This window comes from Centruroides vittatus, unplaced genomic scaffold, assembly GCF_030686945.1.
Source record: "Centruroides vittatus isolate TY-2023 unplaced genomic scaffold, ASM3068694v2 scaffold_861, whole genome shotgun sequence".
Classification (NCBI taxonomy): Eukaryota; Metazoa; Arthropoda; class Arachnida; order Scorpiones; family Buthidae; genus Centruroides; species Centruroides vittatus.
In genome coordinates this window covers 3,378,711-3,396,139 of record NW_027122718.1, presented here as the reverse complement: position 1 = coordinate 3,396,139, position 17,429 = coordinate 3,378,711, and the positions used below count along the sequence as shown (strand labels likewise).

At 26.9% G+C, this 17,429-nt stretch overlaps 1 protein-coding gene across 1 annotated transcript in view; it reads right to left on the bottom strand.

The window, feature by feature from the left end:
* Vps13D (vacuolar protein sorting 13D) overlaps positions 1-17,429 on the bottom strand; it is a 145,508-nt gene that overhangs the window by 50,051 nt on the left and 78,028 nt on the right. Inside the window, 8 exon segments of the mRNA XM_067288377.1 lie at positions 2,547-2,625; positions 4,078-4,226; positions 5,542-5,603; positions 8,374-8,564; positions 10,586-10,766; positions 10,835-11,096; positions 13,649-13,829; positions 15,947-16,113. Of these exon segments, the coding sequence (XP_067144478.1) occupies positions 2,547-2,625; positions 4,078-4,226; positions 5,542-5,603; positions 8,374-8,564; positions 10,586-10,766; positions 10,835-11,096; positions 13,649-13,829; positions 15,947-16,113 (1,272 nt within the window).

The window sequence follows — 17,429 nt, the reverse complement described above, 5'->3', positions numbered from 1 at the left end:
TTTGAAGAGTGTATCGCCGTAAAATTTGGCATGCAGATAAGTCTCAAGCAGATATGGAAATGATTAAAGTTATAGTATGATGGCTAATTGTGTAATGTCAGCTAAAAGCATTAAAACATGTTTCACCTGTCCTATAAAAAAAAAAGAGCAAAGGCATCCTTTACATCACAATCGAAGACCATATGAACAACCAAGTTTGAGAGGGAAAGTATCATCAGGTTAAGAAAAGTGGGTTAGTCATAGCAAGAACGTCCCAACATCTCCTCACAGTGTTCTGACAACACTGTGAGGTGGTGCTGGGACCAGTGGATGAGAGAGAGCTCACACACACAGTGCCCAGGCTCAGGATGCCTTTGGCAGACTACTAGCTGAGAGAACCACTTGGTCTTCCAACAAGCACATACACAGCCGACTGTATTGTGTCCACCATCTAGACATAGGTAGTGCCATTATTACAGACCCCTATGTCTGCCCATACTATTTTGAGGGGCCCGAGTAAGAAACATTTAGTATCGCAGCAGCCATTATGTGTGCTGCCATTGACACCACCCACCATTGCCTCCATTTGGAGTGGTGTCACTGCCGACAGGACTGGACTGCAACGGAATGGAACCAGGTCATCTACAGTGACAAATCGAGATTCAGTTTGGGCACTGACAATGGCCATCACATATGACAACCAGTCACCTCTAGTAGTGATCCAGTGATTTGTAGAGGAAATGAACTTAGAAATATGATAATGCTCCAGGCAAAGAGAAGTGATGGATATGATGGTTTTAAAGAAAATGTTTTCACAACCCCCTTTTCTAAATATGTATCTTTTAATATTATTGATTTATATATACCGAATTGGAGACATAATATGAACTTTTATGTTGATTATTTTTATATTTTGATGTTACTAGCAACCAAAATAATGTAAGTCATTTTAATAGTATTATTGTATGGAGAATTATTATAGCATTATGGTACCCCTTTTTTAAGTCTTGTTTTAGCACATGGTGTCTGTAAACCTGCTGATGAGGGACCGAATGGTCCGAAACACAAAGTATGTACAGGTGAAACAGGCAAACAATAAAGATTTTTCCTTTTTTCTGGAAATGTTTCCTCATTTTGCAGGACTTGGACACCAGTATAATAAGTCTTGATAATACGATCTGTCCTAATAGACATTTAAATAATAAAATTGTATAATAAGGACACAAAGGCATTAATTAATGCAGGATAATTGTTTTATCTTAATATACATTTCCATATATTTCAATTCAACACAAAATTTGATGTATATCCTCTGTTCTCCTAAACCTTTCATAACAAATTTCAAAATCATTTTACTACTTGATTCGTGTTTTTTTTATGAAAATAAGAACAATTACATACACATGTGTAAGTTTTATAATTAGTGTCTACTATCTTGTGATTACTATCAATATAATACTGTTTTACATGTAAATTATAAAAATATTTTATCTTTGATACTTTTTATTTTACATGTCCATACCTGGAACTTTACCAATGCACTTTATATTCATAAACAATTATACCATAAAGAAAGAATATCTGCAAAAGTTATTCTAATAATTTTATCAATAACAATCAACAATTCCATAATTTCTTTCTCAAAGTTCAATGGTTGTGATTTAATAATGTATATATAGACTATACTGGAGTAAAGCAATTGCTGGCCGAATGCCATAGTGGGAGATTATAGGCCGTGGGCATTTAGTCATCCCCATGTGTATGTAATTGTTCTTATTTTCATAAAAAAAAAGAATCAAGTAGTAAAATTATTTTGAAATTTATGTCCTTTACTTTCTTATTATATATTTTATCGACGTGGACCTTAATTATTAATAGGACAATTATACTGGTTTTAAGATTTTATTCAAGAATTGAGGAAAAAGTTCTTAAAGAAAACAGAGTTTAGACGTAGTGAACACTAGTGTTGTGTGTTTTCCAAAATATATAATAAGTTTAGGAGAACAGTTGGCACCATGAATAACTAGTATGGTTATATCTAAATTAATAGTTCTGGAAGCAAAGATCAGATGGAAGTCCGGGTAGCATAACTGGCAATGCATCTGCATGGCAAGCAGTAGATGCATTACCAGTCCTGTCTGGACCAATTCTTTTCTTCCAAATCCTTCTAAATTAATAAATTTTAAATTTAATAAGAGATGGTGACTAACATACACCTCTATGCCAAATTACTTAGCAATTGATTATTAATAGTAGCAATAATATAGCCCAATCTAATCCAGCAATCATTTGGCTTTCATAATAATGTATATTGCATCAAATGAAATATAAATATTGCTATATTGTTGAAATAAAGAAACTTATAAGACATTTTCAATTTAAAACTTTAATACATTTAATAAAAATTTAATTATAAAAAAGTATCAGTTATTATATATACTATACAGAATTTGCTCATTACATATAAAAGACTAACAATAAATTAAAAAAAATAGCCAGTCATTAATAAAATACAATATTTGATTTTAAAATCCGTATAAATATTAATTTCAAATAAATTTACAAACCAGAATGACTAATAAAAGAATGTAGATTTCTTTCAACTTGCACTTTCAACATAAACTTTTCTTCAAGTAATTGAGGACCCTAAATAAAAATAATTTAAACATAAAGACTTTAAAAATAAGTGATTTTGTTTTTATAACTGTTTATAACGAAATCATTTTATTAATATTCTGCTAGACCAGCTATTTACAGAATGAGTGCTACTGTCCCCTTTAGAATAGAAGACTCAAGGGGATGTTGGAAAGCAAAGGAATGGTTGGGATGTTGAGAGATAAGGAGTATAAAAATTCATTTAAAAAAAAAAAAAAAGTATATATATGTGCACTAATAGGGGACAATAAGTAGTCTAAAAAGTTTGGGAAACACTCTGCTAGACATTTGTATACAACAATTAAAAAATTAGATTCATTTGTTTGTTCTATCAATTATCATTCTATCTTCCAAAAGATGACAAAAAGTAATTGAAAAATTATTGGTATTGTTGATCTGATTTAAATTTTTTATACTAGTGATCTTATATTATTATTGAATGGAATGTGCATTGGTTTCTCTTTAAATCAGACTAATATAGTAGTTGGAAATATGTTAACTTAGTTTAGATCACTTTTGTACAAAATGAACTGAATGCATAATTAAATTATTATTATATGCTGTGGAATTATAATCATGAAACAGTCACGTATGATTCCATAAAAATATATGAAATAAACAAAACTGTCTTTGGTGTTAAAATTCTTTAACTATGGTAAAATCAGCACTTTAATAATAATAGAATTATCATTTTACCCTATTTTTACCTGAAGATAATGTCAATGCAATGTGGAAAATACTTATTTTTATTATTGCTAAAGTGATAATTCTATTATCATTAAAGTGCTAATTTCACCAACCTAAAAGAATTTTAACAGGAGAACAGTTTTTGTTTATTTCATATATAATTATCTGGATGAAGAATATATTTCCATTAAAAAAAATAACAAAATCCTAATCAGAAAACATCATGTAACATGATATACAATTAAGAATATGAGAAGTGGAGAATGTGAATAAAATATTAATAAGCAGTAATTTATTGTTACATTGTCACAAGCTGCAATTTTTAATCATATTTTTAATTTATTTAATTTAAAATATATGCTCTCCACCTCAAATTAGTAGTGGCATGCCCTGTACATCATACTTTTCCTTTAACTACAACTATGAGAAAAACTAATCTTTAGTACAGATACATTGTTTACAGAAATTAATTAATACAGGAATAGGCTCAGTTGTTATCACTTCAGAATAGACTGATAATGAATCAATGAATATTACAAGTTTAAGATAAATAAATAAATAAAATAAATTTGTTAATATTTTATTGATTAGTTGTATTAATTTTTGCAAACTGTGTAAACTGACCCTGAACAAGAAAAGTAAATCACTGGTAGGAGTTAAAATTGTATCTTAGCAAATAATCATGTTCTAATAATTACATTTAGAATTAAATATTCTTAATTAACATTGAATAAAACTAAAATCTTTATATTATACCTCTTTTCTGATAATGAAAGAAGGAAATGTTAAATCAGTTGGTCTCTTTTCTTCCTCCATGTTTTTAATGCATACAGCAGAATATAAATTAATGTCAGATAATTCCAGATAAATCACATCAAGTAAACATTTTTGTTCTGGATAGTAATCTGTTAAACATATTTAAATTATTTTACTTAAGTAATTAAGTTAATAAAAATAAATTATAAATACTTAATTTTTATTTTTAAACATTTTAATGATAGTAGTGTTCAGTGCATAAAGTGAAAATATAATTTATAAATATCATACATTGAAAATAAATATCAAATTGTGATATTATTCACATTATTCATTGCTAAAAAGAATTTGATATATTCTCCAAAAATCTGTAAATTTACGAATGTTTTGATTTTATATTTTAAAAATTTCAAATATGTAATACAATTATATTTTGAATAATATAGTAAACAAAATTTCTAATATATTATTATTAAAAATTTAATAAGTAACATTTTAATTCACAGTGTATCTTAATATCTTTAAAGATTGATATTGTTATCATTTCTTCATATATTATCTTTAAAATATAAATAAATAATCAAACTTTAAAATTAATGATAAATCTGATATCTCATTTATAAATTTGGTAAGTAAAATTAAAGACTTAATTCACAAACATTATTACAATAGGGTCTTGTTTTATGTGGGATTAATAGACACACGTTTGTGTTTTCGTGAGAGAGGCTGTAGCCGACGTTTTCAACACGAAAACATGTATGTCGGACATTCGGCACCGCTTTCCTGTAAGCTTGACAATGGCATTTGGAACGTCAAGCATGATTCCATTGACGTTCCAAATGCCATCGTCAAACTTCTAGACTACAGGAAGGCGGTGCTGAACATATGACGTACACATTTTTTGTGTTGAAAACGTCAGTCGCAACCTCGCTATGAATGGATGGTTTAGTTAACCTTAAATGTACAGGGATAATTCTGACTATTAATGCACATACTGACTATTTTTATTCTGAAATTCAGTATATACTAGGAGAGGCCAAACCTTATGATAGGTGCCATATACCGCATATCAGAAATATGAGAGCCACATCCTATATTTATTGGAACAGTATTTTATATATAACCTATATATTGTACATTTGTATTTATATTTATGTTAAGGATAGAGGTCTGATATATGGAAACTGCAATAAGGATCTAGAAGAGCAGCAATTTCGTCACTGTGGGTATATGTAATAAAAACATAAAGCATGTTTAAAACATTTTACTTAACATTTTTTTTCGGTTAATTGTAAATATTTGCATAAATATCTAGGCAATCATCTGGGACTATATGGGAAGAAGACAAAATTCCACATAAATATGTTCTATGTAGTACCTACAAGAAATCCATGTGTAAAACAAGACCATACTGTACTCATTAATCAAAATTACATCTACCTCTTTGAATATGTGAAAACCTACCTAGTTTTTGTCCTTTTTTATTGAATATTGTATTATTTTCCTTTCTCAAAGCTTGAGTAGAGCTATTCATTAAATAATAATAAAAAATTTAAATACATTTTTGATAAATTACTTTAAAAACTAATTAATACTTTGAAAATATTTTATCAGATGTAACAAATTTATTTTATTATTCAAGTTTTCGTAATTTATGAAATATTAGGTTAAAAAAGCCAAATTACATCAGGCTACTTTTCGGCAATTATATTTAATTAATTACTAAATAATTTGTCACTATAGGGAAGCATTAGATGCCATCTCTTATTAACTGAAGATGGTTATATCATATTTATATACATCTGGAAGGGGAGATTGGATCAGAGGCTCGGGTGGCAAAACTGGAAACACATCCATATGGTAAGCAGGAGTTGCGGATTCAAATCCCAATCTAGGCCAATTCTTTTCTTCCAAAATAGTCTAAATTATTTAATAAAAATTAATTTAATTATAATTATTAAATTTAATAAGAAATGGCACCTAACGTCTCCTTCTAGTGACAAATTATTTAGTAATTAAATATAATTGCCAAAAAGTAGCCCAATGTAATCCAGTGGTTGTTTGGCTCAACAAATTTATCGGGTTTCATGATGTTTTATTTATGTATATATTAGGTTACATTTTCATAATTGAAAATTTTAGATGGTAATATAAATATTTAGATATAAATTCATTTTAAAATGTAAAAATAATTTAAAAAACACCCAAGGTACAGTACATAGTCTTTGAAATGCTTACACACACACTATAATTTTTATATATTTAGTAGTAAATGTAACTAATTTTTTTTTAATAAATATCTTGCAAAGATGCAAAAGTCACGTTTCTGAAAAATATTGTAATATAAAAACCGAATGCAGGCAAGATACATTAACACTTACAAAAGTATGAAGTTGAAACAACAATGAGGATTATATACTCAGCACTTACTAATCATCATAAAAAATGCATTTCATTAAACATTGTGTATCATATAAATCCATGATTTTTCACAATATATTTCATGTCAACAATTTTTTACAAAAAGTCAAAAAAAATGTTTTCTTAATCATCAAACTTCTTACAAAATTCCAAGAGCAATTTATATCTTACAATTTATCTTGATGTAAGGAAACTATTAGATTTTGAAAACCAATTTATTTTCATAAAATATTTTATTTTATTTTTAACAAAATGATTTATCTAAAGTTGAGATTACATTTCCTTCTGTTGTAAATAAAGCAAATTTGATAAAAATACAAGAAATGGAGATTTTTAAAATTTGACTTCTTGAGAAATATATACAGGAAACTTAAACATCTACCCACTTCAACATCTACTTAAAGATCTACCCAGGGATAAAAGAGTTTCTTCGACACTGATTAGTTTATGTTAGATTAAGTTGTGGACTTCAGTGGACGCAAATTTATGGATATTACATCGCTACAACATGCACTCATTCTGTTATTATCTGCAACCAGAACAACATGCAGAGGATACTGCACAATAATTTGAGTGGCGTAATATTGCAAAAAAAAATACTAAATTCAAACCAGAAATTTTTTAATATTAAAAGTTGTTTTATATTGTTTATAATCACAGATAATACAGAACATCTTAGAACAGTAAGATAAAATTAAATGAAATACTAAATAATTATACTGTTTAAATTTAGTGTTTTCAATGTATTCAATGTGTATTTTCTCTTATAGAAACAAAAAATAGAAAGTTATGTATAAAACTAATAAGAAAATACAATCTTATGAATATGAAATTAATAATATAAAATAAATAAATATTATTATTATATAGTGAATTAAAATACAGTGAAAAAAATACTTTAAGAAAGCACAGTAAATAAAATATATAAATGTTGATAAAATAACTTAATAGTCAATAGTCTTGGCAAAATAAATAAATTATATCAAACTCTAGTATTTGTTTAAAATCTTATACAGTGGATTCCTGTACAATGTGGTGGTACAGGAATCCATTCATAATGTCTCTCTCATATAATGCAATTTTTTATAATGTGAAATGCCACATTATAAAAAATTGCATTATATGAGACACATATTATCAAACAATTTTATGCATGTTTAAACTTCTCTCTGAGTTCCAATACTGATAACATATTACTAATAAGATGTGTATTAATTTCAAATATGATTTTATTGTGTGCAGAGTGTTAATTAACTTGTTTTAAAGAATGTTTCTTTTAATGAAGGAAAAAACAAACAGAATATAAGTAAATTTTTAAAAATATTATATACTGTTATTATAAATCATAAGAATCATTTGCTGTTTTAATCATGTGTAGCAAAAAAAAATAATACCTAAGAAGTTGAGAAGAAAATGTATACCTCAGGACAAAAAAATTAGAATTTTGTATGAGTAGTCATCACAATTTTTTAATCACATTGTACAGGAGTTCACCGTATAATATACAGTATTAATAATATATTTTAAACTGATTTATTTACAAATCTAAAGAAATATTTATCAATTATCATTACATAATACTCCATAACAAAAATGCTTCTTTGTAATTAAAGTTCAATTAACAACACTCATCTGAAACTGTTGTTCTTATTGAAATAGACAATTTTTTATAATACATTTTTTCAGAATATTTATAGTTAGTTACACATTTTTATATTTTTTATATAAAAAAAAAATACAATTAAGTAAATGTTAAATATTTTATCATCTGTGTGTGATATAATTTTTCAACAGCAAAAATCCTGAACTGAATTTTGAATCATATAAAAATTAGTTAAAAGATATATTTTTTAATTAAAATATAACTTTACCCACCTATTACAGTTTCCTAATACTATACTTATGGTTCCAGGACTACCAGCAAAAAGAAATGTATTTTGAGCTGTTAAATTTCCCAAATCTGCAACTAAAATATTTGGTGTTGAGTAACTTTTGGGAATTATGATCACTGGGGAACCTGCTGCAATATCGAGTTTCATTCGAAGTATTTTAGAATTTGAAGTAGTCTAGAACAAAACAAAGTTTGTTTGTAAATTAATATTTGAATTTTAAAATTTAAATTAATTTAAAGATGATTAAAACTTTATAACAACAACAAATATATTTTCTGAATTATATATATAACATAAAAATAATGACTAAGTGCTTAAAATAATAATCTATTTTATTATATATATTAAAAAAATTCTTTTACATTATAACAAACTCTTAAAGAGGCAGATTCTAAAAAGAGCAAAACTTTTAGGACTTTGATTAAAACAAACATTTTCAGTTTTGTTTATAAGCTATCTTCAGACTGTGTATAATGTCAAATACACAATATGTCAAATAAAAAATTTCTATTGAAAGTTTAATTTAAAATTAGAATTTATAATATAACAAGCAATTATTATTGCAGCCTGGCACAACATCGTCACGATGCCAGACTGCAATTTTTAATCATATTTTTAATTTATTTAATTTAAAATATATGTCTCTCCACCTCAAATTAGTAGTGGCTTGCCCCTGTACATCATACTTTTCCTTTAACAATAGACTTGTACCTACAATCTATCTAACACCTTTCAAGGAAAAATTTTTGAATTGAAATAACATGACTTCTGGTTTACATCAGAAGTTTGTACAATATATAGTTAATCAGGACCTCCTGCCACTACGGTTTCCATATCTGGTCTCGTCTTTCATCTATCTAACTCCGTTCTCTAATTTTGGACGAGTTCACAAGCACTTTCGATAGCATACAGCTACCATCTTCAGGTGAAATTTTGTGCAATGCAGTCATACATATATTCATCCTCAAATAAATTTTTGATAGCAATCAAACACTTGATTGCTGTCCAATTCCACTAAAGTTTCAATTCTAACTCTTCAAAATTATAGCTGGATGTAGTCTGCTATAATTTTGAAGTGCTAGCCACTAAACACTAGTGCTAGCCACTAATTACTTGTAAAATTTATTTCCATTCAAACATGTTAAACAGCTTGCATAAATGTGCCAAATGATACAAATTTATTCTGTTGCCATTTTTTATCCTGAAATGCTATAATTTGAACTGCTATATTAGAAATCAATGACACTTAACAGTATACTGAGTAGATTTATTGTAAAAACTTAACAGCAATTACATCACTAATTTCTTGCCGACTGGTGAATTGAGACTTTTCGATGTAAAATCATCAAAAGTTACATGAGGATATTAAATAAGCTAAGCACAGTAAAAGCATTTCAATAGTAAACATTTTGGTAGGAGTTTGGGCAAAACTGTACTCTGCTTCTAATTGTCATTATTGTTGACAGTACTTTAATGGAGAATTTAATTCATGCCAAATATAATCCCAGAGTTTGGCATTCAAAAATTTTTTCCATAAGCCAAAAAAAATCTTTAAAAATGCCAAACCTGGCATACTGATTATTTGTTAGTTCTGATAGTCTGTGTTACTGTTATTTCATATCTCAGTTTCAAGTTTTCATGTCACATGTTGTACAGAATGCAAATGTTTAATTTTGTGCAATGTATTGACTGGCAATATAAAATAATTTTAGTCTTTACTTTTAGCAAACAAAATGAAACTTTATAATATAATATTATTTGAATGTCAATGATCACAATTTTAATTATAACACAAAATAAAAAGTTAATTTTATTAAGTGTTAAAATATCATTTTAAAAATTGGAAATCATGACGAATTTCTCTCAATTCTGATATCAATTCTAATTACTAAAAGATATTCTCAGCATTGATTCTGATTAATTATCCAATTATTAATTACAACCATCAGATTACATGTTGTAATGTTTATTTTTTTGGAGTGAAAACAGATAAGATATTTAATGAAAAAGTATTTCTACCTTTTTCTACAAGGTAGAAGGAAATTCTTTCTAATTAAAAAATATATTTTCTTCTTTTATGCTTGTTAATAAACTTTTTGTGTGTGACATATTGTAAAAATTTGTATATATACAAATGTAAAAATTTTATATATTTTATTCTATTTATTGCAACTAAAATAAATTTTTTTACTAACCGTCAAAACAGACTTTGATGAACGAATCTGAGACATAAAATCTTGAATTTCATTAAAATTTTGTATGAAGTTTAACAACAGAGTATAAAAACGATGCGTATGCACATATCTAACAGAAGACATGCGACATTTAACACTGACATCAAACTTTCTTTTCATGTCAGGATCGTCTTCTCCATATCTAAAAACGAAAATGAAATTTAGATTTATTGAATATTTTAACTATATTTGAAGTTTAAATATACATACTTAAATATATCAAAATGTAGAGCTTCTTTGCCAGATGTTATAAATCGTTCTGGATAGTATTTTCCATAAGTTGTCATATCAACAACTGATATACTTCCAAGTTTTCCTTCTGCTGAAAAGTTGTTATCTTGGAATGTTGTATGACAATTAAACATTGCTACATTTGCTTTTGCTATTTCATTATCTTGCGTACAAAGAATTAAAGTAAGACTTCGAACAGCTATTTCTAATTTGGAATTAATGAGTTCTAGTGATTTTTTGTCTGAAAATTATAAATATTAGAAATATATAAATGTTAAAAAAATTAATTCAAATTTCTTTATAATATTTGAAATTTTGTAAATTATTAAAGAATAATTCTAAATAACACAAAAATCAGACCTTTCTCACACTTTCCAGTAGTAACTGTTTAATAAACTTACTTTATTAAACAGTGACTGCTGAAAAATGTGAGGAAGATGTGATTTTTCTGTATTGTAGTTACAAAGTTCCTACTTACAAATTCAGTAAGCTTAATTCTAAATGTCTTATTCTTGTTAAATCTCTCTCCTGTCATTACCTATACGTGTAGCAATGATTTGTTATATGTACTTTGTATCCTTTGTATGTTTATTTTTCCTAACGAATAAATGGCTTTGGGGTGGCGTCTCTATCAAGCCTGCCACTTTTTGGTTCAGTGTGACTTTGAAACGGACCAAAGTAGTCGTGTATTATTTATACTTACTTGTAAGGTATCCTAGTCTCCCTTTATAAACACATAAGTGATATATTTTAACAATTCTAATTATAAAAACTTAAATAAATATTCAAGTATAAAAGAATAAAATTTGCATTGATATATTTAAATGTTATTTTAAGCAAACATTTTTAATTATATTTAATTAGCCAAAATATTGCTTGGTAATAAACCCAGCTTGATTATTTGATTAATAATATGACTTGAGTTTGGTTTCTTACATGCTTATATAACATATAGAATCTAATTGATAACTAAAAATAACTGTTATACATAATTTAAATATTTAAGTATCACTCACTAGGTTTAATTTTATTTCATAAATAAATAAATAAAAACAATTTATCTGCCAACAAATTGCAAATATTATAAACTGGTTATGTTATTCATAAACAATACTTTGAATTGATGATAGAAGTATAAAAGAATAAGATATAACATTTAAATAAACATAAATGTAATGTAAATTTTGGTATTATAAAAGAGGTAGCATAGGATAGTATATATTAAAATACCAATAAAATAATAATCTATAAAAATAAAAAAAACATAAATGAATGATTTAACAAATAAATTACTGAATTTATAAAACACATACTTTAAGAATAACATTTTTATTTTCAAATAAAAATAAAGATGAAGTTTCTGACTAAGTTGGAAATCTACAGTTAGTAAAAGATTAAAATTAAAAATTAAAACTAATAGTGTCTAGAAAAGATTAATAATTAAAGAAATACAAAACTTGCTTACAACTAATACGATAATGAATCTTTTTTAGTAATTACTATTCTTCGTGAAAGTGCAGCTTAGTACTGTAACAATTACAAGATAATCAATCATGTATTTGTGTACTCAGTAGCATCATTGTTATTTCAGTCTGTAATTACTAGTATTGTGTATTTATGATTTTGAACAACTAATAATCAATGCCAGAAGTGATGCTCAATTTAAGTCAACTGATTCAATAAATTCTACAATTTTATTTTATTTTGTGAGACCAGCCCCATCATAAAACAAAGGAATTTGTGCAAGCCAGAAAAATGAAAATTTAATGACTAGAGCAAACACACACAGTGTCAAGAATTAAATGAAAGAAAAAGCTTTTCAGTTAAAAATAAGAATTATTTTCAGATGAAACTATAAACTACAAAAGCAAAAATGATGACAATCAAAACTATCACGTGCTTTGAAAAAAATGTAAACAAAGAGATAAATTAGAGGAAACCTCCCTGAAAAGAATGGCCAACCCCAGAAGGAACTCATATACATTCTATGACAGTTTGAGGATCCAATCAAAACAAAAGACAAATTGACTGTCCACAAAACACATTGCAGGATCCTTAAATAATTTCACTCAAATTGTCGAATAAAAAGAAAAGGTGAATCAGAAAAAAATTTAAGGCCAGTCTCCTGTCTCCTCCTCCATCCACAGTCATAATTTTGTGGAAATAAATTGAAAACCCCTACTACATGAACAAAGATCATCAGTTCTTCAAAAGAAAAACCAACTAGTATCAGTCTACCTAATGTTATATAACAGATTTATTCAGCTACAGTATATTGCAGGATCCTACAATTTTATATTTGTAAACAGTACTTTGACAAAAACTATTTTTTTGTAAAAAAAAACAAAAAACAAATTGAATTTTTGAGATAGCAATTTAAAAATTTTATAAATGTATTAATAATTAATTTAATGTATTGTTTTAAAAAGATATAAAAAATTTTTACAAATGAAAAAACTTTTAATTAACAGTTTATAAAAATAATAATCCATTAATCAAAAATTTTAAAATTTTAATTTCAAAGTTAAACTACCAAGTTACCAAGTTAAACTATTATAACAGAAACTCAAAAATTATAATTAGAAAAATTATATGAAAATCCTGTAATCTTAAATTCTGTGATTAACCATAGACTGTGGTTAATAAAAAAATTTATAGTTTCAAAATATTTAAATAAAATTCTAGATATAATAGAAAATATCAAATAAATTAAATCTACTTATCATGTATAATATTTAACTCAAACATCTCTATATGATATGTATTTAACAAATAAAATAATAAATGAAATACCATTTTCTCTCTGTAAAAATTCTTCACCTTTCATTTTATTTTCAAGGTAATTTTTAGTACAATTCTTTTCTGTTCTTACATTTGAAGAATCTGTTTTGAAAAAATCTAACACCATAACCCAAGTTTGTACATTAACAATAGTTTCCAGACAATTAAAATTAATATCAATAATTCTGTCAATCTGAAAAATAGAAAGAAATTATAAGAATTAATTTTTCTTAATGTAAGATTCATTTAAAATAATCTATCAAGCAAATAAAAAATATAAAACTATAATAAAATGTGTAGTTAATTAAAACATTAAACTACCATGTACAGTACCTACCTTACTTTGCAATCAAATTAATTATAAAACTCAATAAAATATAAATTTTTCATTTTAAATTAAAAAATATATTCAGTCAAATGGTCAATCGGGCGAGTCTTTTAAGGGACCCACACACATTAAGGAAATCCTTTGAGGAATTACCGTGCAGGCCTGGCCTTGAGGAATTCCTGTTAGTGTGTGTGGGGAAAACTACAGTTTCAGTAAACTGTACAGGCCACTGGAGTAGAAATGAAAAGTCATTTGATTTTCTGCACACTTTTGAACTGCGCAACTCCCGACTGTAACGTGGGTGTCGTCATTTCCTTTTAGTTGTGAGGCCACTGAGTGAGAACAGTCGCCCTATGAATGTTTAGAAGAGTTTTTAAAGATTTACAAAAGTGAACCATGCCTTTGGCATGTTAAAAGTAAAGATTATCATGACAGAAGCAAAAAAGAAGTTGCCTATTTATGTTTAATTGAAAAATTGAAGGACATTAAGCCAAATGCTAACAAAGAAAGTGTTGTAAAAAATTAATATCATCAGAAGTGCATATAGGAAAAAAATTAAGAAAATCAAAGCATCAGTCAAGTCAGGATCAAGAACTGATGAAGTATATGACAGTATTTCAAATTATTAACTTCTGCCTGTTGCCAAATACCTTAAGGTTGCCGTGAGCCTCTCGTGGGGTAAAATTGCTGCTCGCATTACAGTATTTTTTTTTTTTTTTTTTTTAAATGATTGGTGTAACCAATGATAACAGATTTAAATATGTTTCTTTGAATAGTTGTGCCAATCTTTTGGTACTAACTTTAATTCTGAGATCAGGTTTACATGGGAAAATACGATCCACCTTTTTAGCCACTCTTTACACCATAGACTTTTATGCACATGTTTTTTCCGGCAAGTTTTAATACAATTTGGTGCCAGTAAACATCCAAGAACAGCCAGTACATCATCATCAGATGCTACTAACTGAGAGATTTTCCTCCTCATATTTGGGTGATAGGAAATTCTGAATTTCCCCAAGGCTAGGTCTGCACAGTTATTTCTCAAAGGATTTCCTTAACACATGTGGTCCCCTTTAGATGTGTTTTCTGGGAATATATAGTGTTCTAATCAAGGATCACAGGTTTAAAATACATTGGAGCCATCTCTTGTTCTCTCAAAGTGAAGATTAGGGAACATGAGAACCATAAAGAAGAGACATCTTGTGATGCCTTAGCAGCTTATGCAATGGAGAATAATGCAGAAATGAACCTGTACAGAGACAGGATCTTGAGACCTGTGTGTGAGATGTCTGACCTGAATTATCTCAATTAGAATTATATAAATCATCCCTGAAGGCCAAATCTGTCAATTACAAAGACATTGACACACTTAAGCTCGGATAATATTTTATGAAATCCTGTAGCATGTGATTCAATTTATTCCTCCCCAACTTGACCCATTTTTTTATATTTTAGTGAATTATACCAATTGTATTTAGTAATCCTACTCTGTTGAGTGTTAATATGATTTTTAAACAAGCCTTTTATGTAAAATTGGTATGTATGTTGACTCTGACCAACAACATAAATATTCCAGTTTTAAAAAGAGAATTCTAATTTGTTTGTATGATGATATTCTTCAAATAGCCTGAAGATGACCATTAAACATGGCTGAAAACATTAGCATAATTAAAATTTAGTTTAAAGTGCTGCAGTTTAAAGTTTTTTGGTACTCTTCATTTAACATACTGTACATATTAAAATAAACTTCACTTATTAAAACTTTGCATAAGCCACCCTTGAATATAAAACAAATTTTTATTTATTATTGTTTTATGGTTTTTGTATATTATATGTATATGCAAATTAAAATAATTAATTATATAGAATGTAGTTTAGTAAAATATCTACTGCATAAAATTTCTGCCATTAACACAAAATGAAAATATTAAAAACATCAATTATTTAGAATATTTGTATATGAAATATATAAAAATTCATACATTATTATATTTTGTTGAAAAAACTGAAGAACTTTTATCAACATGAGTTATGTTTATCTGGACTAAAGCATTTTCGTCAAAATTCATTTCAGCTGATCCTGATGGAGAAGGTGGAGGTGTATTCGGATAACTTAAACATTCTTTTGTGACAGTATCATTGAAATTACCTATTAATAAAAAAAATTTACTATTTTAATCAACTTAAATATGTTATTTTTATACAGGATGACACACAATAAAGTAGCTCCAGTTCTTAGCAAAAACACAACATTATGACAAGCAATTATTTATTGTGACATTGTCACAATGAGGCTGCAATTTTTAATCATATTTTTAATTTATTTAATTTAAACTATATGCTCTCCACCTCAAATTAGTAGTAGTGTGCCTCTGTACATCTTACTTTTCCTTTAACAATAGAGTCATGCTGGTCATCTATCTAACAACTTTCAGGGAAAAATTTTTGAATTGAAATAACATGACTTCTGGTTTGCATTGGAAGTTATTATATAATTAATCGGAGCCTCCTGCCCCTAAGGTTTCCATATCTAGTCTCGTCCTTCATCTATCTAACTCCATTCTCAAGATTAAGGACAGACAGATGACAGTGGGAATTTATAGGTTTATAATTTTTTCAAACTGTAGTCCAATAATAAACACAGAAGCCAACTGCTGGTATCATTATGAAAGATGTTGAAAGTGGTCACCTGTTGCATCTATACAAAGCTACAAATGTTGAATTGTTTGAAACACCTTGTATAGCATAATGACATTGATAGCAGGGATTGCATGGCTGATACTGTGTGTAATTTGCAAACACAGGACACCAATGTTCATTCAGAACAATATTCCACTCAACTGATGCAGTTCACTCACTCCATGCAATAAACTAACACTAGAGACTTGAAATGGACTAGGGCTACTTTTTCATGTGCAAACTCGGTACAATATAATTACTTAAATAGATAATAACAAAAAAATATTAACAAATTATCTCAGCATTAAATTATAAAATTTGATAATTGTTCTTAAATTATTCCATATTGTATTAATATATATCAAAATCAATAAGTCTACAATGAAAATGTTACATGATCAATTTATCAAAATAATAAGTAGAAAACAATTTATAAAATAAAACAGTATATAATTAATTATTTAAAATATTTTTTTAAAATATTTTATGGTTTTGCTTTTCAAATTTTATAATGTCATTTGATACAGTTTTAAAAACTATATCTAATAATCTTAGAAATTTAAAAATTTGCATTTTATAAGTTCTAATTTTAAAATTACTTTTTCCGCATATAATTAAATATTGATCGGTACAAATAAATTGTTTTCTGTAAGAAAATAATTTACTTACAAAATTCAACTTATGACCTGAAATTATAAATAAATAAATAACTTTATGCAAAAAGTTATCTTAAAAAACTAAAAAATTTACACCTTGACATAACTCTAGCAATATAATTTAATAACA